Source organism: Leptinotarsa decemlineata, unplaced genomic scaffold, assembly GCF_025532065.1.
Source record: "Leptinotarsa decemlineata unplaced genomic scaffold, Ldec_3_MD MMD2_tig00001019_RagTag_RagTag, whole genome shotgun sequence".
Classification (NCBI taxonomy): domain Eukaryota; kingdom Metazoa; phylum Arthropoda; class Insecta; order Coleoptera; family Chrysomelidae; genus Leptinotarsa; species Leptinotarsa decemlineata.
In genome coordinates, this window is record NW_027412557.1 from 4,700,033 (window position 1) to 4,725,342 (window position 25,310).

Below are 25,310 nucleotides of genomic sequence, written 5' to 3' on the forward strand. Positions count from 1 at the left end.
TGCGTTATACCCAGCAAATTGAATATCTGCAGCTATTTTTAGTAATCGGAATGTTGTTGATGATAGGTACCTACTAACGGAATTGTTAGATTTTTTATTACTAGGTAGGTCCAGTGTAGTTCGCTATACTTTTATTTCGTTAATGATTTCAAAATTACCAAAATTATTAGTATCAAAGGGCAAAATATCCTTAGAATAAACCAAGGAATAGTCCCTTGATTTTTGGCCTCATGTTTAATAAACACCCTATATAGCGGGAATCGGTCAATAAATCAATTCAAGTCCATGCCAACTCCCCTGTATCTAGTTCAAAAATTCACATAAATGTCATATAAGCTCTCTATGTATTTACCTGTTTGAATACTGAATATAAGTTTGCTTTTACTCGTATGTGTAGTAGTTAATTGTAGTTTTTTTGTAACACGTTAATGCATGAATTATAACTGAGAATTATTATCTAATAAAAAGCTGCATTGTCTATTGGAATTATTTCGCCTGATATATAACGCGTTGAACTTCATATACCTACATTTTGAATGTAGGTACATACTGAGAGAATATTATAAATCCCCAAACCTACCCTCACTTATTCTTCCGACGTACTTGTAATGTTACTTATTCATAAGCCCATGAGGAAACTATAATGAAAAAATTCATTTATCACCTTGCATTTTCAAAAATATAAAATGCCCAATTCAGTCAATAGTTATACATTTATTTCAGAGGTGAGCCCTTACGCTGAGGGAATAGTTCAAGATAATCCAGTTTTTGGAATTTACGACAGAAACGGAGTATTTCGAAGAGTTGCTTTGCCTATTTCTTATCCGAAACCAAAGAAAGATAGAAGTCTGAGCTTTTCTTATGGAGATTTTGGGTAAGTTGTCAGTTCAACTTTAGTTGTCAACGTCAAAAGTATTCAACAGGGTTTTTACGGGATAAGGGAAGTTTAGCTCCTCCTTTTCAGAAAGCGATCCCACTCTGACATATTACGTATCGATGAAGATGTGAGCAGGCATAAGCGAAGTATTATACTGAATTTATGTGGTCTTTTTCAATAGGTTATTGATGTACAATAAAAAAAATTGTAAGCCGTCACGGGACGGCTGGCAGATGTAAAAAATCAATAACAATATTTTGTGATACCTGTGATGATTGTTGGGTACTAAAATATTCATAAAAATTATTTGATTAAAATATAACTACATGAAAATATTCCAATGTGGCTTTAATATGCTAGTGAACTAAAGAATCTTAGCTAGTTATTTCAATATATTACTAAAGATCCTAAATTATAAAAACAACAATAAATGTTTCAATACAAATTCCACAATCATTAAAAAATCAGTTAATTCATTAAGTTATTGATGTTTCGGTTAATAAAAAATAAGAAAAACGTTGATTCGCTACTCGCTATCAGCTGTTAGTCTTAATGAAATTTAATCTTCAAGCAAGTGTTTCAGACCGTTATTTTCCATAAGAATGAAATTAAAACTGATTAATAATCAATTTTAAAATAAATGTTATATGCTATGAAAATTGTATAAATTTTAATTTACCAAGAGAGTAGATTTTACATTTGCTGGCCCTTGAGACATATCGAATATACGCGTGCTTAATGCACAGATAAATACACACTTTAATCTAATATATCTATAATAAATATAGTTTGGAAAACTAAAAAACACGCTTTTAAAGAACATCGAACTAAAAAGTTAAAAATATTTTTTTAAATAAGCTTAAAACAATAACGAACGAAAAATACTAGTATCAGTGTGAAAAAAGCGACGGACGCTTGATATACAAAAAATATGGCACAAAGCGCCCACACGTTTTTCACAATAATACTAGTATTTTTCGTTCGTTATTGTTTTAAGCTTATTTTAAAATATTTTTAACTTTTAAGTTCGATTTTCTTTAAAAGTGTGTTTTTTAGTTCTTAAACTATATTTATTTTTCATTTTTTAGTATGTTATGAAGAAGAAATACATGTAAAGTGAGTTCGAATTATATCAAGGAGGTTACGTACACCGCCATCTGCCCGTAAATAGATCAAGCAATAATGTCGATAATTCTGTCAAATACAGATCCCGATCTTGAGAGTTACAAACAAACATATATACATATAGGTGAAGCTAATAAAAGCGTGTTGATAAAAATAAATATAGTTTTAAAAAAACTAAAAAACACGCTTTTGAAAAACATCGATGCAAAAAGTTGAAAATATTCTTTTTAAATAAGCTTAAAACAATAACGATAGAAAAATACTATTGTGAAAAAAGCGTGGGCGCTAGATATACAAAAAATGTGGCATAACGCGCCCACGCTTTTTTCACAATAATACTGGTATTTTTCGATCGTTATTGTTTTAGGCTTATTTAAAAAAAATATTTTAACTTTTTAGTTCGATGTTCTTTAAAAGCGCGTTTTTTTGTTTTTTCAAACTATATTTATTTTTAACTTTTTAGTTCGATGTTCTTTAAAAGCGTGTTCTTTAGTTTTTTTAAACTATATTTATATTTTACCTTTCAGTTTCATATGCTATAAAAGCATGTTTTTTAGTTTTTTAAACTATATTTATGAAATATTTAAATAACTGAATTTTTAGGTTTACATTTTACGATAACGTTTCCATTGTTGAAATCCATATTCTGGTTTGCTTTCAAATAATAGAATCAGATTTTAAAATGTATCTTTCGTTTCGTTCAAAACTTTTTTCCGTCCTAAATCACGGGTAATTGAAAATATTTAAATATCTAAATATTTCATCTGTAGTACAAAATTTCGCTAACACTTATAATTATTTATTTTGATTTTCTTTTCAACAACCTATCAAGGAGGTTACATACAGCGCGAATAGATCAAGCAATAATGTCGATAGTTACGAACAGCGCGCGAATAGATCAAGAAATATCAAGGAGGTTAGGTACAGCGCCATCTGCCCGCGAATAAATCAAGCAATAATGTCAATAATTCTGTCAATACAGATCCCGAGCTTGAGAGTTACAAACATACATACATACATACATTCATACATACAGGTGAAGCTAATATAAAGCGTGTAAAAAAATGAATAGCTGTTCATGGGTCTCGCTAAAACTCGAAAACGACTGGACCGATTTGGCTAATTTTAGTTTTGAATTATTTGTGGAAGTCCAGGGAAGGTTTAAAAGTTGGGTAAATGTGAAAAAAAACATAATAATAATAATAATAATAGAAAAACTCAAGAACGGCTGGACCAATTTTTATGATTTTTGTGTTTTTGGATTTGTCTTCATCGGGAATAGGATAATGAGTTTTGAAATATGATGTTTTATCAATTGAAATAATAATAATAAAAGAGGCAAAACAACAGTGTTAAGAGTGACGTGTTATAAAAAACGTAACTGATAGTTCATATATATATATATCACAGGGTGCTTTACTGAAGAGAGCACTCTCACTACCAATTCCCATTCATTTTATTATATACCAATACCATTCATTTTATTATACTCGATAATATGAATTCAAGTCTAACTCAGTGTTCTTAAGGATTCCTAATTATATCAGTGTTGAGAGCAATGTACTTGAAAATTTTCTCTGTTAAGAGATGTGTAGCGCTAAACTACTTTGTGTGTAAAGCTCTTGATTGGTTGTTAGCTATAGAAGAGCAGCAAATTCTCCATCTTGGTCAGGACACGTTGTTGGTTTGCCTATAATCTGAATGAAAGCGCTGGTTATTGTAGCCTTTGTAATAAAAATTGTGTTATTGGGCTGATTGATTTGCGAAAACTGTATAATGTTTGTAGATGGAGAAATCAGTGTCCTCCACTGTGTGTCTCTTGGAAGTCGATATATGCAACTTATATAGATGACCTATTTTGAACCACAGTTTTGAGGTTTCTCCTCATTGGAAACAGAATTTGCCCTTGATAAGGCAAACAGATCTTGATAATTTATATCTATCTACATAGAGAATGCAAGTCGTTACCGATATATAAATAAATTTACAGATAAGGATCGAGGTTGTACTGCAGTGCTAATTTTTTTTAATAATATTACAATAGGCTAGTTCAAATCCAACTGAAAATCGAAATAAAAACTACCAAATACGTCATTTCGTGAACAAAATATATTAGCAAGTTATTCATACACCTACAGTTGTTGTTCCATACAAGCCTGACAATTAAATCTAGTTTAGTTTTTTTTTCAAAATGTTGATATACGTTCTATGGAGCAGTAAACACTCAATTTTTGTTTTACAGTAACGACCAGTATGGTTCCTCTTCCAAGCCCGATCTCTACAGTAAATTGGAAGATAACCAAAGTGGAGAAGATTCATCCTTACCGATATATGATGACGTCGGAAGAAACATGAACCATCTTAGAGTCAACAAACCACAGAATTTTAGTTTCAGCAAATACGGACATTTAAAAATAGATTATTCCCGCAGTTGGAATAATTTAAATAAATATATGAAGTATAACTGATACTGATAATCATTCAAATTCATCATGGCAATTACCCTTGAGATATAAGAATAGGAATTTATATTATTATTAGATTAATTTAGGTAACTTCAAAAAAGCTTATCATTTCCATTATTCTCAATATTATCGAAAGTTAGATTTGATTGGTATTTCATGTATTCAAAAGAAAACAAATATCAGTTATGTTTCAGGCTGCAGGCCTGTTTCATAGCGCCTATTCACAAATAAGGAACAAGCAATGGGACAAAAATTTTGGTTGTGTTGTTGTGAATTTCATATAACATAATGATCAATCCTTGTTCAAGATTGTAGAGTAGGTACCCAATATGACATCGTTTATTAATAACAGTGGCTGTACATGAATACATTCTTAGCTAGATATTGCTTTATTTATTGTTGAAATGATGTAGGTCTAGTGATTCTGGAATCTTGGGACAATCAGTGATCCCCATATCAAATGAACAATACATGTGAGTCAAACCTATTAAATAAACAGCCTGAAGGATTTTTAACTTTCCCTTGGTTGGGAATTTGCCCCTCTGTATCTATACGTTCCTGAAGACTATAAGGGAGGCTATAATTCACAATAATATACGTGTTGGGATTTTTTTGTTCAACATTTCTCCTATATTCACACCTTTGAATCGCAACATACAGTATAAACCCTCAAATCATCTAGACGTACGGAGACAATTTTGTATATCTTACGATTTGGTCATTGCAATGCCATTTTTAAACCATATGAGGAAGAATAACTAACTTGTTATCAGGAACAAAGTTTTGATCACTTTTGTTTCTGGAGTTACTTTAGTCACAAAACGGGAATAATACCTGATATATTGTTGTATTTCAGAAACAGTGCATCGTAGAAAAAAATATTCCATTTGGTATAGAGGCATATATGTTTCAGTTTTATTATTTTCAATGTCTGCAATAATGAAAATTATTGAGCAATGATGATGAGATAAAAATGTTTCTTTCATTACAAAAATACTAGTCAGAAAATATAGAAGTTAATACTTTTTTCAACTCTACAGTTTTAGTCTAATCTATAATTTCCATTTCATAACTTTTGAGGTCGCCTTCTCCGAAAACGATAATTTAATTCATTATTTCACCCAAAATAATTTCACCTAAAGTTATTCAGTTCCAAAATAAATACCTATTTCAAAAGTTATAAATACTATAGCAAAAACTAATGAAGATATTCAAAATTTTTGAAAATATTATCAAAAAGAAGAAATGTTTTTGAAATCTCTCGGAACTGAAGCCCTAATATTTATAATTTTGACAATGCGGTGAAAATAGGATGAAACGAGTGCTTCGGCTCTGACACGTGCCCCCGATGCTGGCGCTTCAACAAAAAATTGTTTCAGCTCATTCAATTTGAATATTGACGGATACAAAAATTTGATTACTTGCTGTAAAGTTGGATAAACAACAATCCGCCGGGAAAAAAGTATGGCAATTTTCCTTTCAATTATGTTTTTGGTGATTAATAAGTTTTTTCGAGTTAAAGATTTACTTAAAAACCTCAATAAATTTTGAAATTTATGCCTGGATTTTCACCCTTTTTAGAGAGATTCTTTGAAGACTGTAGAAAAGATTCTCCATCGAGAAAATGAAATTATTCCATAAACATAAGAGTTTTTTAACAAATAAAATGAAAAATTCAAGAAAATTGTAATCAAGTAGTTTTGGTCAACAAGAAAACAAAACAGCGACGATCTTTTCTAAAGTCCAAACATGCTCCGCTATTCCCGATTTGTTGGTTTCTCTGCTGTGTGTTTCTCTTGTGCTCGGCAATGCGGACTCACAGGGTATCCGGTTAATGAAATTCTAGGAATCGCAATCCGCATTTGGTGGCCGGGTTTTCGTGAGGTGTTTCCGTATGGTGTTTCCGTATATGTACTGGTTGTGAAGACTTCTCTTCCTTATGGGGCTCTTGCTGTCTTCTAGCCAAAATCTGTTCCATCATCACTTTGGAGTAACCATTCCGTTGAAGATCTTTTCTGATGTGATGGTGGACCAGATTTTGGCAAAAAAACAGCAAGAGCCTCTCAGGTAAGAGGAGCGGTCAAAACCAGTCTTGCCCTTCCCTACAACAGAGGATTGTCGGAAGGATAAGAAGAATTGGGTCCAAGTACCGCATCAGAACCTTCTTCAGATCTGAAAACACCATCCGTAGCAGCCTCACGAAAACCGGGCCACCAAACGCGGGCTGAGATTCCAATAATTGTATTCACCGGATACTCTGTGAGAGCGGTAAATCCTATATCGCTGAAACTATGAGGTCATCGAAAGTCAGCATAGCCGAGCACAAGAGAAACACACAGCGAGGAGAAACTAGCAAATCGGGAATAGCAGACCATATTTGAACTCATCAACATAAGAGGAAGTTCGAAGAAGCTACATATAGGTGTAGGTACAGAACTTTTGCAATTTAGTCGAAAGTTAACAAATGCAAATAATCAATATGTACGAACTCATTTTTTTTTAATTACAACCAATATTTAAACGGTCTGTGTTCATTTTGTAGCGCATTTGTATTGAAAATGGAAGAGTTGAAAAAAAGAGAAATGGATGATAGGTAAGTATGTGTCACAAGTTACAAATGTATGTACCTAGTAATTTCAACAAGTTAAATGAATATAATGAAACCAATGTCACATTCAGAAAAGATATCTTTCGAGATTGAGAACCAAAACAATCTTCCTGGAAGTTCTGGATATAAGTTCACTTATATGTAGGTATTTATATGTAGCAACATTTATTTTCACTCATTCATTGTACATAATATTTCATAAATAATTTTTTTAGGTTGAGTATATCACCATCAATTATTTATTCCTGAATATACAAAACAATACATTTACACAGATTGTTAATATGTAAAGAAAATACAATAAAGTTTAAAATAAATGAGACTCAGATTTTATTGCTTTTAAAGTGTTCCAGTTGAAATAATATTTTGATAAGTAACGAAGAAAGTTACCACTGTAAAACAGAAAAAGCGATCGTCAATATTCCTATATAATTATCTGATTAACGCTGGTTAACGGAAAAACACACAGAAACAGAATTATCACATACCTATAACACAATATGTTGGACGATGAGCATGAAAGCATAAATCAATACAGGGTGTCCCTGGACTTCCTCTTTTCCTCTCGGGAATGTATAGATGGGGTCAAAATATCACCAGTACTTCATATAACTTTTTTTCCTAAAATCCTTCGTTACCAAGTAACGGGCCCTCGAAGTTACAAAATGAAAAATGTTTTTCTTTGATAACTTTTCAAGTGAATATTCAAAATCATCCAAATTTTGGTAATTGACTAAACAAATGAATTCCGTCGATGAGCTTTCATGCAGGAGTCAGTTGTTTTGCTACAAAGTCAGGAACGGACTACCCCCGATGGTCCACACCCCAAAACTTTGAAATGACAGATATTTTTCAATATTTTTCAACAAAATAAGGTTACTTGGGTTTGATGTCGTCGAGTGAAACTACATTTTTATCAAGACTCGTTGCTCCGATCGACTTTCCACACGAGTACTTTTATTCATAAAATTGTCCAAGTAACCTTAATTTGTTGAAAAATATTGAAAAATATCTGTCATTTCAAAGTTTTGGGGTGTGGACCATCGGGGGTAGTCCGTTCCTGACTTTGTAGCAAAACAACTGACTCCTGCATGAAAGCTCATCGAAGGAATTCGTTTGTTTAGTCAATTACCAAAATTTGGATGATTTTGAATATTCACTTGAAAAGTTATCAAAGAAAAACATTTTTCATTTTGCAACTTCGAGGGCCCGTTACTTGGTAACGAAGGATTTTAGGAAAAAAAGTTATATGAAGTACTGGTGATATTTTGACCCCATCTATACATTCCCGAGAGGAAAAGAGGAAGTCCAGGGACACCCTGTATATCAAAGATTTTAAGAATATGTTGCAGGATGAGCATGAAAGTGTAATTCAATTTATAAAGACTGCATATTTCGAATCGAGAGAAAATTGCCGCAATCTTCTTATAATTTCAAATAAAAAGTATCCTTCTCTGATGATTTCTCGTGGACTTACTCCTCCTTTCTTGGTTTTCCCGATACAGGTCCTTTCTTCAAGATACAAAAGTGGCATCGTTTGAACTCTTCCACGTCATTGCGATATTTGACCCAATAGTACTTCTGTCAAATACGTGTCAGAGTATAAAATGTTTTCCCAATCGAATTCTAAGTAGATAAATCAGAATGGCTACTGTATGACAGACACGAAAAAAGGCCCCAAAAGGTATTCAATCTTCTATATAGAAATAGTAGTAGTGGCTTGTAAAATGTTCTAAATACTGATGATTGGTCAAGGTATGAAGCTGAGAAACACCATCCTGCTGAAACAACAAATGACCTTTATTATCAGATCCACATTTCACGATACTGAATTAGGAGAAAAGTCTATATTGAATTTAGTCCTCGTCCACCAGATTTCTTGCTCATTGATTTTTTTGTGTAGATACCTGAAAACCAACATCTATAGGACACAATAAGGGTCTTCACAAGATTTGCATCCAAAAATTGTCGACAAATGACTCATCTTTTATGTGCAGGAACATTTCAAACATCTTTATATGGAATAATCAGTTTAAACAATTATTCAACCAAGTAGTAAGCTGTATCACTTTCTACTCAAAAAATATTCACCTTTCAATTTAATCAGTGAGCACCTAAAATATACAGGTGTTTCCTAACTACGGTACGAAACTTCAGAGGGTAATCGTTAGGTTGATTTAAGAACAAAAGTTCTAGTGAACAAATGTCCGGAGTTGCTTCGTTTCTGAGAGGCGAGGCGTTGAAGTTTAAAAAAAAATATTTGTAAAATATAAATATCCTTACACCGATTCAGCCCTAACTAAATTGAAATTATTAGGTCCAGTGGAGTCTCAGTGGGCACCACAGCCAACAATATTGGAAAAAAAGTACGCCACTGACTTGTTGCAGTTAATTTTTTTAGATTAATCAGCGGAAAATACAACTTTTTCGTCACTTGGGATTTCTTCATATCTACCTTCGTTTTCGAGAATAAAAATTGAAGCCACTTTGCATATCATGAACACCTGCTTTGGAGACCAGCTGAATGTGATAGTTTTTGTCGTATCCGTGAAAGTCAGAGTTGTCAGCAGTGATTCTATCATGAATAATTTTACTAACGCTAAAATTGCTGACATGCGCTTTATATTTATGAATTAGCAAATGGAAATGCGAAAAGCACGAAGAATTTACCAGGACAGAGTAATTCCATGTGCTGAAACATTTAGAATGATACATCCAAGATTATGCGAAACTGGGACTTTTAATAAAAATGAAGAAGGTAGATGACCAGAAACTATGACTACGTCTGAAGCTATAGTTGATGCGATAAAAGAAGATTCTTCAAATAGTATCAGGAAGGTTCCACTGCAACTGGAAGTCAGACCAAAAACCGTATGACAGCTCTAAAAAGAAACCTATTACTATATCACTGCATTGTACTGCAGCTGCAAGTCAGCCGACAAACCGTATGGACAATTGTTAAAAGAAATCTACTATACCTAATCACATACAAACAGGTCCAAGCTCTACTGCCTCGGGATTTTCACCTATGATTATTGTTTTGCAGGTGGTTGATTCATAGGATGGCACACAATAATAATTTTTTACCAAATATTTTATTTACAGACGAAGCAAATTTTTCACATGATGCTATTATGAACTTTCACAATAACCATATTTGGGCAGACGGAAATTCCCACGTTATTAGAGAAAGTCATTTTCAGCAACAATTTTCGCTTAACGTTTAGGTAGGAATGATTGGTGACTACCTAATTGGCCCATTCTTTCTACCAGCAAGATTTAGTGTTTTTGCTCGTCAGCATCTCAACATCACCTACCCTAATCGCTAGACTGGACGTGAAGGACCTCAAAATTGGCCAGTTCGCAATCCTGATATTAATCCTCTAGATTTCTATTTAAAGGCTCTTGATTATAAAACTCCTGCACTAGATGTGAATGACTTCAGGAATCGGATAATTGACAATTAAAATGTCATAAGGAATACTCCAGATATTTTTGAACGTGTCATGACAATCAATGACAAATCAATTGCAGTCGTTTATTTTATCAGAAGGTAGACATTTTGCTCATTTATTTTAAGGTCGAAATTGTTTATTATTTACTTTTGGTTTTTATTTTATGTGTATGTTGTTATGTGGATAGTTTTTAAAAGTGATTTTTTTTCCTCGAAAACGAAGCTTGATATGAAGACACAAGAGACAAAAAAGTTGTATTTTTAGTTGCTTTAATCTAAAATAACTCAAAATTACATAAAAAAATCAGTGGCGTTGTTTTTTTTCCCAATATTGTTGACTGTGGTGCCCATTGACACGCCATTGGATCTAATAATTTCAATCCAGTTCGGCGCCTTACTACTTCAAAAAACTGTATAAAATTTCAAATAAATTGATGTAAGGATATTAATATTTTATAAATACCGTTTTTTTTAAACTTCAACGCCCTGTATCTCAGAAACGAAGCAACTCCGGACATATGTTCATAACAACTTTGTTTCTTAAAACGACCTAAAGAATCACCCAGTGAAGTTTCGTACCATAGTTAGGAAACCTGTATTTCACTTTTTTAATTTTTTATTTTCCAATGTACGTTTCTGAAAAAACAACTTATAAATATTGTCCCTCAGTGAAGACGAGACTGGAACACTAATTCTCAAATGCGGTTTGAATAAATTGCGAAAATTAATATTTGTTATTTATACAAATATCTCCTTCTTTCAAACCGAAACACTATTATTGATACCATGATTATTCAAATCTATCAGGAGTAGAAATTAATATAATCAATCATCGATATAAAGAAAACATGTTTCCCCACACCGAAACAAAAAACATCGTCTCTTGACGCACGTTTTCCTGTTTCTATTCTGATATGGAAACAGTGTTTTCTTTAGATACATTTTATACCAGAAGATCCAAATCTACCTATCAAATGAAACATCAAAATAACACCATCTTACTTTTTTGTTTATAGACAGACAGAAACATCATTTTCAAATAGTTTTTCTACACATATGAGGCAGGGGGTTAAATGACACATTAGAAAGTTCAATTGATCCGCTATATGTTGACAAGTTTTGTTGTCAACACAGTTATTTAATAGTTACAAGGAATTATAAAATGAAGACCACTTCCAAGATATCGTCACCAAGAATGATCAGGAGGTACTCTAACAATATTTTGAATATCTCAAAGTTTTTGAAAAATTTGCAATATTGGTTGACATCTGCATATTATTCTGATTCATTCGTAAAATTCTTAAATGAGGTTTTAATAAAATTCCAAAATTGATATTTGTTACAAATACCTCCTACTTTCAAAGTGAAAACACATTCAGAAAATGATAAAAGTATCAAACAGAAAAGATACTTCAAGTACTTTTTCATAGCCAGAGACAATCACTTTCGTGAGGGCTGTTGAAACTATGTTGCTAGTCCAGAATAAACTTTTTAGTCATTAAAAATTCCGTTATTAATAAATTGGGATGCAACTTGAATTTATTTCAATAGTAACAATTATAGTCAAGGTAATGTTCAAAGAAAAATGTGTTTCTGCAAAATTCATGCATGTCCGCATCCCTGAACTATAGTATACTGTGCCTGAAGACAACCAAGTATTTTTCATTTCTAAAGGATAACTCATTTCTCATAAAAGTTTTCCGAATCAGAAGTATGAATACATAAAACCTAAAATTCTATTATATTTCTCAAAGATATACATAACAAACTGCTTATTCACAAATATTAAAATTATAACTGTTCATTGAAAATGGTACATTTGTCATTATCTATCACATTCATAACAATGAAGAATGGAATATTAAGTTGTAGAAGTAATTTCACTTTTGTTATTAGTTTTCTTTTCTTTGCACAACTTAGCAACATGTCCTTGTTTTTTACAATTGTGACAAATGAATTCCTTATATTTACAGGCAATAGAGAGGTGTCCTCTAACACCACATCCGTAACAAGTTGACCATTCGAATGGACAGGGTTCACCACTATGTTCTTTGCTTATACTCATGCTGCATCTAAAACAGGTGGGAGTTTTATTCTTTCTTGCTTTATGGTTCCTTGGATGCCGATCAACTATACCAGCTTGTTTTTTATCCCATAAAAGCCCTATTTCAAATATCTCAGATAAAGGTATAGAAGAACTATTGGTGAATTTTTCTTTGAGTCTTGGAACAACTCCTTGCAATATCTGCTTTCTGAGTTTTATATGTTGACCCTTTCCGAAACTACATTTGAGCATCAGCTTACGTAAGTTCAAGACAAATTGAAAAAATGTTTCCCCCCTCTTTTGTTTTCGCAAGAAAAATTTTGTTATATAAAAGGACCTGTTTGGATTTGGATAGAAATATGTTTCTAGTGTTTTAGTGATCATGTCATAATCAACCTCCACATCTTGAATATCCAGTGGTTTGATGATGCCTTTAAGAATTCTCATGGTTTTTCCTCCAATGACATCCAGAATTACTTCTTTTTTGAAGTGGGGGGTTATAACATTCTTTTCTTCAAAACAATCTTCCATACGAGCCTCAAACTCTAACCAGTTTGTTTTCCCCAGAGTGAAATTACCGATTTTATTGGTTAAAATTGATTTCGTCACCGGATCCATTTTTATTTTATGTAGGTAGGTTCACTTCACCAAATCAAAACTTAATGAATTTTTGGAATCATAAAGTATAAAACTAATTAACAAGAAATGTTAGAAATTTTTTAGAATGTGCAGAAAAAAAACTCCTCTTTTTCATGATTTGCAATCGCTTGTCAGGGTTCCCAACTCTCACGATCTTCTAGTCGCCCACTACTCAAAATAAATTGTTCTGGTTTCTGGTTCTATCTGAAATACTGTTGATCATGTCCATTTTGTTATGTAGTGTATCCTTGTAACCAGTTCAAATGTTATCTAACCTCAATCATCAATTATTTAAATCAAATAAATAATAAAACATCCTAGAAAATAGACCAAACAAATTTCCACATGAATGCGCATGAGCAACGGGAACAGTTCAGCAAGAACGATTCGGGAGGGTTCAAGACAGTTTAGGGTCATTTCGCAGTCGAAATCAGAACAGAGGATTCATCAATCCGAAATTATCCTTAATAAACCAGAAGGCTCTATATCAACTTCGCATGATCCTGACGTCCTAGAACCTGAATTTCGTAGAACCAGAACAAACCTTAAGGGTGTGGAAAATGAACTGTCCGTAGTAGTAGCACATAGCAAAGAATAGTAAACAATGTGGTAGTAGTTATAGTGCGTTCCACTAAGCGTTCACAACGCCTAAAATACTCATTCAGGCGTTCCACATGGCGACCGCGATCGTTGTGGTCGCGGCGAAAACGTCATTAATGACGTCATTACTTATGCTCACGCCTATCTCATGACGACCCATCTCAAGAGGTGGGCCGATGTGAGCGTTTTGAGAAACTGAGCGCAATTTTTAAAACAAAAAGCAGCAAACATGGCGACAACAACAATATCGTTCTATTGTGCCGAACGAGATACTGTTGTGGATCTCAAACTTTCTCCTGCAGATGCTGAACGTGCGTTAACAGATAAATATTATTGTTAAATGAAGCTTATTAAGCATAATTGCAGTTTATAATTTATCGCAATTTATATATTTTCATCATTTGTCAATAACATAACCTAAATTGATGAATCAACAACTTTAATTATCAATAAAAATATATTTGTCAAAAGAAACTTATTTTGATTTCAGATACAGTTTTTGCTACAAAATTAGTAACAAAAGCCTTCAATCAACAATCAGGACCATCGACATCGACTAATGTTGATAACGACCTTTCTTTATCTAATGATGCTTTTAACAATAATTCTAGCAATGAAGAATGTCTTGATACTGAGAATACAGGTGATCTCAACTCTGAAACTCACGAAAGTGAAGGTATACTGGAAAAATAATAAATTTTACAATAATCTTGATGTTTACGTTAAATGTGTGACGATGTCAGTTACAGTATCAGCTCATGTAAATAATTTAATGTACATCTTGAAAGTCTAAAGAGATCAATAAAGAATTCCATGAGTAAAATTTTCAAAATCTATAGTGTATTAAGTGATAAAAAATAATTTACCTGAAATGACTTTTAAATTCTTCATCTGAATAACGAGTAATTACATTATCGTAATCAATAATACGTGGTCTAAGTTTTCGTTTTTCACGATTATATTTTTGTAAAATTGTATTCCATTCTTCATCTGAGCTGGACAAATTAGTACTTCGTGGAGCATTATTTCGACGCACCAACAAATTTCCAACTGCCACCGTAAAAGGCATTTTTATTATATACGAACATGAATTTAGTTAAATACTCCTCTAAAATTAAAGTATATACATAATTTTTGTTCAATAAATCATGTTAACCAACAATTAATAGAACTTATTGATACCACTTACAAATTGTAACATAACCTCATCAACTTTCTGTTTTGTTTTTTTAAACGCGCCATGTGTATTTAAATTAACGCTCAAAACGCTCCAAAATCCATTCCACTTGAGTTAATGATTGTGACGCCCAGAACCAAGTGGAACGGCAAAAACCGTGGTCGTGAGCGTGGTCGTTGTGAGTGCTTAGTGGAACGCACTGTTAGTAGTTGGCTCAGAGTAATATTTGTTACTCTGAGGTAGTTGGTGTAGTCCATAGATCGTGCGTTCCACTAAGCGCTCACAAGTATCACTGATCCTTGTGTTCCTGGATCACGTCCATCCTAGATCACGCTCACAAGTATCACGCTCTTCCCGTTTCTCTTGCTTGCGAGAGGTACTGTCGTAAACTCAAGTGGAATGGATTGTGGAACATTTTGAGCGTTCATGTAAAAATTACAACTGACAAAGTTGAAAAAATGTAGTAGAAGTTATAATGAGGTTACGTAAACCTCAATAATAAGTTTCAATAATTGCAAATTGAAAAAGAAGTATAAATTATGAAACAAATTGAGTTTGAATGTAATCAAAATGTCTCATACGGCAATTTGGAATTTGTAGATGCGTCGCAATAGTGCCCAGAAACTAGTTAATCTAGTTTAGATGGAGAGTGGAATGCATCTTTACAAAAGTATAATCGTGATAACCGAAAGCTTAGACCACGTATTATGAGAATGTATTTTATCGTTATTCAGATGAAGAATTCAAAAGTCATTTCAGGTACTTTATTTTCTGTAACATATTACACTGTAAATTTTTAAAATGTCATGTCTAATTGCACTCTTAAAGGTCGATTCATATTAGGCGCTTAGGTCTCGGTTCGCTCACCGTTCGGTCACAATCAAGAATATGTATATTATTCACATTGAACGATCAACATCCAGTCTGGTCAGAACATTTTTTATTAGTTAATATCAAAAATGTTAAAAAAGATCTCAAATGCTGATTTAGCTATTATTGCTGTATGTTTGGATGATGAAGAGGAGGAAAACCGAAACGAAAACAAAAAACGCAGGGCAATATGGGTACACGAAATTTTAAAAAAGCGAAAAACGGAAGGAGAATTTTTTACTTTGTATAGAGGTCTTGCAGATGATGAAACTAAATTTTTTCAATATTTTCGTATGACCAAATATACTTTTCAATATATTTTAAATAGCGATATAGCGAAAAAAAATAGTACATTTCGTGAGTCCATTTCACCAATAGAGAAATTAGCTGTTTGCTTAAGGTAAGTCAAAACACAAAATTATTTTTACAAAATAAACTCATGCAGTACATGCATGATTATATTTAATCATATTATTATGTTGATTTTAATTTTGAGTCATTTGAATCTTCTAAAAAAAATTCTGTTTAGGTAGTAATAATTTTATTAATATATCATTATTACACAAAACGAACTACATTATGAACTTAACAAAACATAACATAATTAAAAACTTGGTTTTACCTAAAGAGGTGAATTAGGTGAAAAATGTTCGTAGTAAGAGGATGCGGAGGATAGGGGTGTAGGTACAGATGTTTGCGTACATGAGGAATTTGATTGAGGACGGCTTTGATTTACATAATTACTATTGAAACCTGTTGTAGTAGACTGAAAATTTCGAAGAGGAAGAGAACTATTATAGTCCGATGCTGAATATGTTTCAAAATGATGATATTGAGTTGAGGCCGGAAACAAATATTTTCGTTCGATTTCTGATACTACATTAAAAATGGTAGTTTTTACTGTATGGAAATCCGCTGGTGTAAAGGAGCGTACAGTGGCCTTAATACTGTCAAAAAATAAATTCATGAGTGTTGAACTCGCAGATTCTGTGTTTGAAGGATTTTTTCTGGATATTCTTTTCTTTTCAATGTTTTTTTGAACGACTTCTCTGGGCGCTGCAGGAACATCATTTATTTCAGCCTCAGCCTCAGCCTACTCTTCATCGTTACCGTCAATATTCTCCTCATCTGTTCCATCGTGTATTTGTAGTGACGATACCCGGGCCTCATCCATCATGTGCGGCAACAAAAACGTCATTTCATCCTCGTACCTCCACTTTTTCTTCTTCTTGGCGGCTTGACCAGTCGTAGTTCCATTCGCCTTACATATTTTTCTAAATTTTGATCTCAGTGACTCCCATCTTTGCTTGCATTTATCAGCTGCAAATAATGAAAAAATGATATCTAATAATAAACTTTTTATTATTATTATGAGAGGTAAATTTGTCGGAGTAATAAAAGTTAATTTAAATAAATTAAAAATAATTTCACCATTTTCCTAAACAACCAATAAATCAATTATTCTTATTTCGTTTCAGATATTTAGCAACAGGAGACTCACTAGGAACTATTGCCTTTAGTTATCGCCTCGGCCATTCCACCGTCCACGAAATTGTAAGGGATGTTTGCAATGCAATAATATCAAATTTACTGCAAGAATGCATACCGACGCCAACCAAAGAGTAATGGAAAGCGATCGCCAATGATTTTTGACACTTATGCAATTTCCCTAATTGTTTAGGGGCACTAGACGGTAAACATATCGAAATAGTGGCCCCTCCAAATAGTGGATCGAATTTTTTTAATTACAAGCGCACCTTTTCGGTAGTGTTGTTGGCACTAGTTGACGCGCAATACAAATTTATTGCCGTTGACATAGGATCGTAAGGCAAAAATAGCGATGGGGCAATATGTGCTACTTCAAAGTTAGGAATAATAGGGGATTCGGCATTTCCTTTGAAAAGGAATATTATGAGACCATATCCTGAACCTCAAACTATTGTCAATATGGAAAAACGTGTTTTTAATTACCGTCTCTGCCGCGCTCGCCGTATAGTGGAAAATAGCTTTAGAATATTAGCTCAAAAGTTTCGTCTTTATTTTAGAAAATTGCATTCAAATCAAGGAAATGTCGACAAAATTATTTTAACTACATGTATTTTACATAATTTGTTGCGGGATTGTGCATCATTTAACTGTGGTTCAGCTGATAGATACGTCAGATGAGAGTAGAGAAGAGCAGTCTCAGTTCTTTTCTTTGCCAAATCAAGGAGGCAATGCTGGCGAAGATGCTTTTCAATGTAGGGAAATATTTAAACAGTTTTTTAACACAGAAGCTGGAAAAGTTCCATGGCAAATAAATAAAATATAAATTGATCTTATTATACTTGTATGGATACGTATCTACATCATAATTATTTTTGCATTAAAGAAACTCCAATATATTTACCTGTTTCATTTAATTTCTCTGCAATTTCCGTCCATATTCTATTTTTCAGTGCTGTGTCAAAGTATAATTTGTCGCCCATATTGTATAATTCTTCATGATTCCTAACCAATTCTATTAATTTTTCATCCATTTTGCCTAACTAACTCAAAGAAACACAAGGTATTCAGGGGAAAAATGCACACCGACTTAGTGTCATTTGTACATACTAGCACAACGGTTCGCTCACAGTCCGTTCAGAATATCCGTGGAAAGCAATGAGCATGAGCGTACCGTGAGCAAAGCGCCAAGTATGAATAGTCTCGTTTAAAAGCAAGTAATAATATTTGACCGCGGCTTGAGTGAAGTGTGAGCTGAGCGTGACCTGAACTATAATGTGAATAGACCTTAAATGCTACTATTAAATTTACTTCATTATGTGTAAGTTATTATATTGATTACTTATGAGATTGAATAATGATAACTTGAGAAATTAGAAATGAATTACGAATGACTTCATCTAGCTTTTCCTAATATGACTAATAACCAGTACGTGCAAAGCTTATTATTAAATCATCTGAAAATGGAATTTTTAACAGGTGATGATCGACTGTATTGCCAAACATGCGCCGAACTGACTGTTATAAGGAAACAAGTATAGCTGAGGCACCAGTCAATCTAATAATAACACTGATGATCTTCAAACAAGACTCAACCTCTGACGGAAGCAAGAAACTCTTTGGAAGGTTCGAACATTTCAATCTAGCAGACCACTATTATAATATTCATGCACTCCTTGTTCACTGTGGTTCTGGCGTTGAATTTGGTCATTATTGCGCCTTGGTCAAAGACGAAACGGATTGGTTTAAGTTTGACGATAGTCGTGTCACGAAGTGTTCTGGCGATGCATTGAATCTATTGGAGCCTCTGGAGACACGCTACATTTTGCTTTATAAGAGGGAGGACATTGGTCGATCAAGATCTTCAGATGATGTGGTGCTGCAGGTTTTTCCGGATTTTCCTGCAGCTGAAAAAACAAATGTGCCACTGGAATCAATGAAGTCGCCCCGGAGCGTCAATTAATTTTTATTGTTGTTTTTATTTTTATTTTTATCGTTGTTATAATCAAATATATGGCAGATAACATTTATGTCATATTTGAAAAAATACGCCAAAATATTCTCAACGTCCACTTCTACCCACCTCTTCAGATGAGTCGTTGTGAGCAAAGAGTGCAGGTAATTGGTGTACTCTTTGGTTGTGAGCTTGCCGCAAGCGAAAGTAATGACGTCATAAGTGGCGTTTTCGAGGCGACCACAACGACGGCGGTTATTATGTGGAACGGTTAAAGGAGCATTTTGATCGTTGTGAGGGCTTAGTGGAACGCACGGAGATAAAACAATATTTTCCACTGTGACAATTTCATACTGATATTGACTTTTGGGTGGAATTGTTGACAGTATTTAATATGATTGGTTGATTTCAACTCCATTTCGAAATAAATAATAAGCAATGAACCTTTTTCCTGAAGTACGAAAAATCACTCACTAGCAGCGCTAGTAGTAGTTCGGTAGGGACAAACACTGCCTTGCCTAATCCTCATGTAAACATGTGGTAAAGTACAATTAAAAAAGAATATTTTTAACAGAAGAAAATGTTCCTGGAGCAAAACTAAAATTTGCAACTGTAAAGGATAAGAATGTTGTAACAATAATAATTATGAATTTCAGATTTATTTCCGAGTGGAATATGAATCAAATATAGATGGTAATCATATAAATGTAATCAAATATAAATGAATATAATTCAATGAACGATTAACGTTATATCTCATTCTAATCAATGGTAATTAACTAAGAAAAATTTACTATTCATTTCATGTTTAGAGCATACATATGAATATTTATTTATTTTCTTCACTGTTAAATCCACTCTCGTCGAAACATGTATCCATTTCTTACATCTAACCTCATTATTATGATGTTTTATAAAATGGTATAAAAACACGTTTTCTTCCGGATATCGATTATCCGACGTACAATTCGCAAAACAGCAATGCTTTGTTGGCATTATACTAGCACAAAATAATTTTTTTATATCAGATTTATATTTTCAAATAATAAATTAATATTACGTAAATAACATTGTTTTGCATGTGAATAGTTTATTGTTTGTTCCTACTACTAGTGCTGCCTCTCGTGACACGTTCGCTGTACTATTCTCAGGAAAAAGGCTCGTTAGAACCTATGGTTTGGAAGGGTTGAATCGCAGAATTTAAATGTTTTCTTCTTTATTACCCAACCTGAACTGATTTTATTTACAATCCACATTATTCACAGTTTGAAGTCGGGTTTTCCAAGTCAAATCTCGAGAAAACAAATTTGAGTTTGAAGTTGGAATAATGAAGAAATTATTGAGGAAAGTTCTAAAATTAACCATTATTATGATGCTACTAAAAAACTGGGTAGATTGAAATACTTCGTGATGTAATAAAAAATGTGGACTGGTAATTGAAGACAGAAAAATGAATCCAACAACTAAAAAAAGATGAAGAGGTTCACGTCCTGGCATTTACGTCACTTACAGATATCAGATTCAACGTCATGATGTCTACGTCATGCCTATTTCCATGTGAAAATTTTGGAAACTGTAACAGAGTGGTCCGCAGGAGGAATATATGTAAAAGTGGCATCACGACCAGTCCATATTATCTTGTCTATGGAAACCCTGTTTTTCAAAAATTGGTAACCAAATGTCAAAATACCAACAGATAATTTTGTTGTGGTGAGACTGGTGAGAGTGACAATTGGCAGATGACATATTGGAATTTGGTATATTTGAACGGGTCTCAGAGTAATAATAAGACATAGAGTTGCCATGCCTATACCAATACTATTCATGTATTTTGAAGCAGATATCGTACTATTCTTTTCTGTACAATTTATGGGCGAGGGGTGGCGGCGGGTAATGAGGGGTTATGGAGAGTTTGTTTGCATTTGAAGTAAGTTGGACCATAAAACAGTGGCGGTTGGTTTAGTTGATAATCGGAGGAATATTATATATATTTATAAAATAAATCATTTCAGGTGAAAATGTATTCTGTTTGAATAGTTCCTACAGGAAATCTAATTTTTTATTAATGATTTTGGAAATGAGGCCAGTTTTTCTACCACCTACTAGATTTTTATTCATGTATGGCTTTATAATAAAGCGCGTGGTTTACTGGGTTAAAATTCATAACAATGATAAATGTTTATTTTGAAAGTAATGAACTTTGCTTCATATAATCAGATGAAGAAATTATTTGTGATTTATTCTCAGATTTGATGAACAAGCGGTTCATCAAATCTGAGAATTATTCAGGGCTTAAGTTCTAGATATTTAAATTTGTCAACTGATAAACTACAAAACTAAAAAAGAAAGAGTTTAATGACGGTTGCTAATGAAACTTTTATAAAATATGTTCGACATGTCTTCTATTTTCTTGAATGCAGAGCTGAAGTCTATGTTTGAAAAAGACTGTTCTATCCTGCGCAAGACAGCTGGTGTAATGCTGCCAAAAGCATTCGTTATTCTAAGTCGCATATTTTCGGAAGAAGCTGGTGGCTAGGTGGCTCGGTGGCTCGACGTAAACCATATTTTTTTATGCATCCTCATAAGAAAAAATCCAGTAGCGGGCCACTGTACATGCCCATTCCGTCTTATACATTTATTGGGAAATACTTCATTTAGATAATCTCTCACTTCTGCCGAACAGTGAGCAGGTGCACATACATTGTTCCATTCATATGTACCTGAAAAAAGTTTGGACCAATTACATATTCTCCAATGATACCTCCCCAGACATTTATCGACCACCTATATTGATAGTCCACTGTCTCAATAAGTGGGGATTTTCTGTCGAATAATAATGGTAATTATGTCGATTCAAAAATCCATTTTTATGGAATGTCGATTCATCCGACCATAAAATGTTATTGAAAAAATATTCGTTTCGACGAATTTTTCCCATGGCCCAATTGCAAAATCTCACTCTTTTCTCAAAATCGGTGTACAGTAGTATGAGATGGATGAAAGCGATATTTCTTCAAAACTCGTTGCACCGATTTCTCACTTATATCCACTATTTTACCAATTTGTCGTTCACTCCTACTAGAATCATCTTCAACAGCAAGAAGAACTTGCAATTCATTATCTTCATTAGTAGCTGGCTTGATGCGCTCATGTTTAGAATAATTGATACATCCAGTTTCAACAAATCGTTTAATTTTATTTTATTCGCTGAAGGTTGTTTTAGACCGAAAAAATATGGCACAAACTTTGAGATTATTGAAATTATTGTAATTATTCAAGAACGTACATTTTGCGGTGTAATTCAAAATTTGTTTATCTAGCAACAGGTAATTTTAGGCATGGGGCGATATTTTAAGGAAAGGCTTGGACAAAAAATATGCATCAAATGAAGAAATTGCACGGTGTTCTATTTAGAGAATAAATGTGTTATAAACATAATATATATCTCGATCACAGCCGTCACATATGGATCTCACAGTAAAAAAATCATTGATATTATGGCGATACAATAGAGAGTTGTCATTTTTAGAAAAAATACATAAAAAATAAGAAAAACTATAGGACACGCTATAATGTACAAAATTGAAACAAGATATCTTTCATACATTCTTATCAGTGGTCAGATGGATTTCGCTTTGAAAAAAGTCTTTCATCGAGGTTATGGCGTAGAAATAGGAAGAACGACCATTTTTCGAAAAAAATGCTTTTTTAAGAAAAACTATTGAACCTAGCCATAGGAAATACTCATTGAAATTTGTAGAGGTTTTGTTGTCGCTTCTTATGGATCAATAATATACAGGGTGTTCCATTTAAAATAAGGAAGATTCTGCAAATTTTTGTTTACAATATGTGGCAAGCGGTTTTTCATACCCTGTATATCACAGGTCGACTTCAGATATATCGTTTGAGAGAGTTACCACTGTAGAATATTTGACCAAAAAAAACTACAATTGGACTTGGCACAACCTTATAATTTCAAATATTCTGAGTGACGAATATTGAAAAAAAACCTGTCGTGCTAGATATCTCGAAAACCGTCAATATTTTCGAAGTGAAGATATACATAAAGTGTCTTTCATTTTCTATGTAGAAACCGAAAAAACGATAAAAAATATAGGTTGCCATTTGAAAAAACACAGTTGGGATCCGCCCAGAAAAAAATCAACACCCTGTGTGACCGCCAATATTTTTATTTTGTCGAGCTCGAGTAATAAGGTAATATTATGGAAATTTAGATTCCTATCTGTTTCCTAAATAGAGATATGGAACACCGCGCCACTGTTGCAGGACCCTGTATATCAAAAGGGCTCCACTAAGTTTAAAATTTATAGGCCAATTATTTATACCTTTTATCCCATTTTTTATGCCAACGGAGATTGGGAAAAAATTTGTTAGTTAACAATTGAATAACTTTTTGAAAAATGGTGATAATACTTTTTTTTCTGCTGGATTCGATTCATTCAAGTGTTAAGAAGATACTAGATTTTTTTCAAATTTTTGAAATGACATTTTATGTTATAAAAAAAAAATTATTTCTTTTGATAAACTCTCTTTTGCGGCAGCGCGCGCATGCCGTAACAACCGCGCGTAACCCTATTTTCAACGTCAAATTAAAATTATAAATAATGGAGCTAGAGTTTTGGGAGTCGGGACTTTTTTATCGGAAATTTCCTCCTCTTTAACGAGCAAAATTGTTCAAATATTAATATTTTTTGAGTTAATAACGAAAAACTAAATACCATTTTTTTTATCTTATTTTGTTAATAACAATTTCAATTTTTTACCTGCACCAAAATCCTTCAAAAACATTTTTCTAGAGGTGATTCCGATTCGAATGAGCTATCGCTCATAATTTTAGGACCTTTATCTCTATTTCTCATGTTTTTGAAGTTGTTGATTAGACTATATGGGAATGATCAGAATAGTACTTATCTATTTATCTTTTGATTTTCATGGAATTATTTTCCAGCAGCTTGACTGCATCAACATTTCTCGATTTCATATCATGTTTAGAAACATGTGGATTCGTTTTCCGATGACATTCCAGGTTAGCTTCCCAAATTTCTGCTACCGCAGTTGTCGGTTATTGGTCAACCCACCAACACTGACATAAAAACTTGGCAATTTGACTTGGGTATCACACCAATAGATGGTTCCACTTATGTCTCGCTTGCGTTCACACAGTATTTTCATCAAGTACTTTTTTTGGTTATTTACATTTCCACAAACTTTATTTGAAAAATATATCACATTTTTCGCTAGCACAGTAGCTTTTTCAAGTGATTTGAATACTTCCAGTTGTTCTTACATTAATACAGGTAACCATAATTGAGACTACCTCCAAAAAATTACCTAAACCTCTACCTAAGGTACCTGTTCAATTATGATCGCATCAAGCAAATTGCGGTTAACAGTGAGTTTGAAGCCGAATTAATAAACAAAATACTTGCCAAGAAAGTCTACGCAAAAGCAAAAGCAATTCGAGACATTTTTCCTATTGATAAGGTAGATAATCAAAATTATAGAGCTTTAACGTATTTTGGACAACCAACGGAAAAAGTAGCTTCATTTTTGAGGAAACGATATATTGAAATTGCATATAGAACAAGTAATACGTTGCGGAAAAGTTAGTTAAAAATAATAAAGACAAAACATCCAAATTCGAGAAATCAGGAGTATATAAATTAAAGTGTGGAACGTGCCCTAGGGTATATATTGGTCAAACTGGCAGAACATTAAGGAATCGAATCTCCAGGAACATCATACGAGCTATATAAGTAAGAAAACAAATTCAACATATTTAAATCATCTTCTAGAAGAAAATCATATCTTTAACGAAGAGTTCGAAATTTTGCACATAGAAAAAAAAAGTTTGAAACTGAATCATTTGGAAGTAATGAAAATTAATAAACTAAAAAATTCTACATTCCTAATATGCTTCAGGTGATCATAATTGAACAGGTACCTTAGGTAGAGGTTTAGATAATTTTTTTGGAGGTAGTCTCAATTATG

General features: G+C 33.1%; 2 protein-coding genes across 2 annotated transcripts in view; one reads left to right on the plus strand and one right to left on the minus strand.

Moving 5' to 3' along the window:
- The window catches only part of LOC111511867 (uncharacterized), an 81,584-nt gene extending 76,735 nt beyond the window's left edge, over window positions 1–4,849 (plus strand). The window contains exons 4-5 of the mRNA XM_074175381.1: window positions 724–874; window positions 4,245–4,849. Of these exons, the coding sequence (XP_074031482.1) occupies window positions 724–874; window positions 4,245–4,470 (377 nt within the window). The 3' untranslated portion in view covers window positions 4,471–4,849. The remainder of the gene's footprint in view (window positions 1–723; window positions 875–4,244) is intronic.
- A 12,103-nt stretch (window positions 4,850–16,952) lies between these two features.
- LOC141482351 (uncharacterized) lies at window positions 16,953–18,378 on the minus strand. The gene is made up of 2 exons (XM_074175450.1): window positions 18,249–18,378; window positions 16,953–17,179 (listed from the first exon to the last, which is right to left on the minus strand). The coding sequence occupies exons 1-2, from the start codon at window positions 18,376–18,378 to the stop codon at window positions 16,953–16,955; spliced, it is 357 nt and encodes a 118-aa protein (XP_074031551.1).
- Between the last annotated feature and the right edge of the window lie 6,932 nt (window positions 18,379–25,310).

Coding starts and splice junctions, on each gene's coding strand:
- LOC141482351 (XM_074175450.1), bottom strand. CDS start 18,378: ATGGATGAAAAATTAATAGAATTGGTTAGGAATCATGAAGAATTATAC. Junction 17,180..18,248: donor AGAGAAATTAAATGAAACAG/GTAAATATATTG, acceptor CATTATTTGCAG/CTGATAAATGCAAGCAAAGA.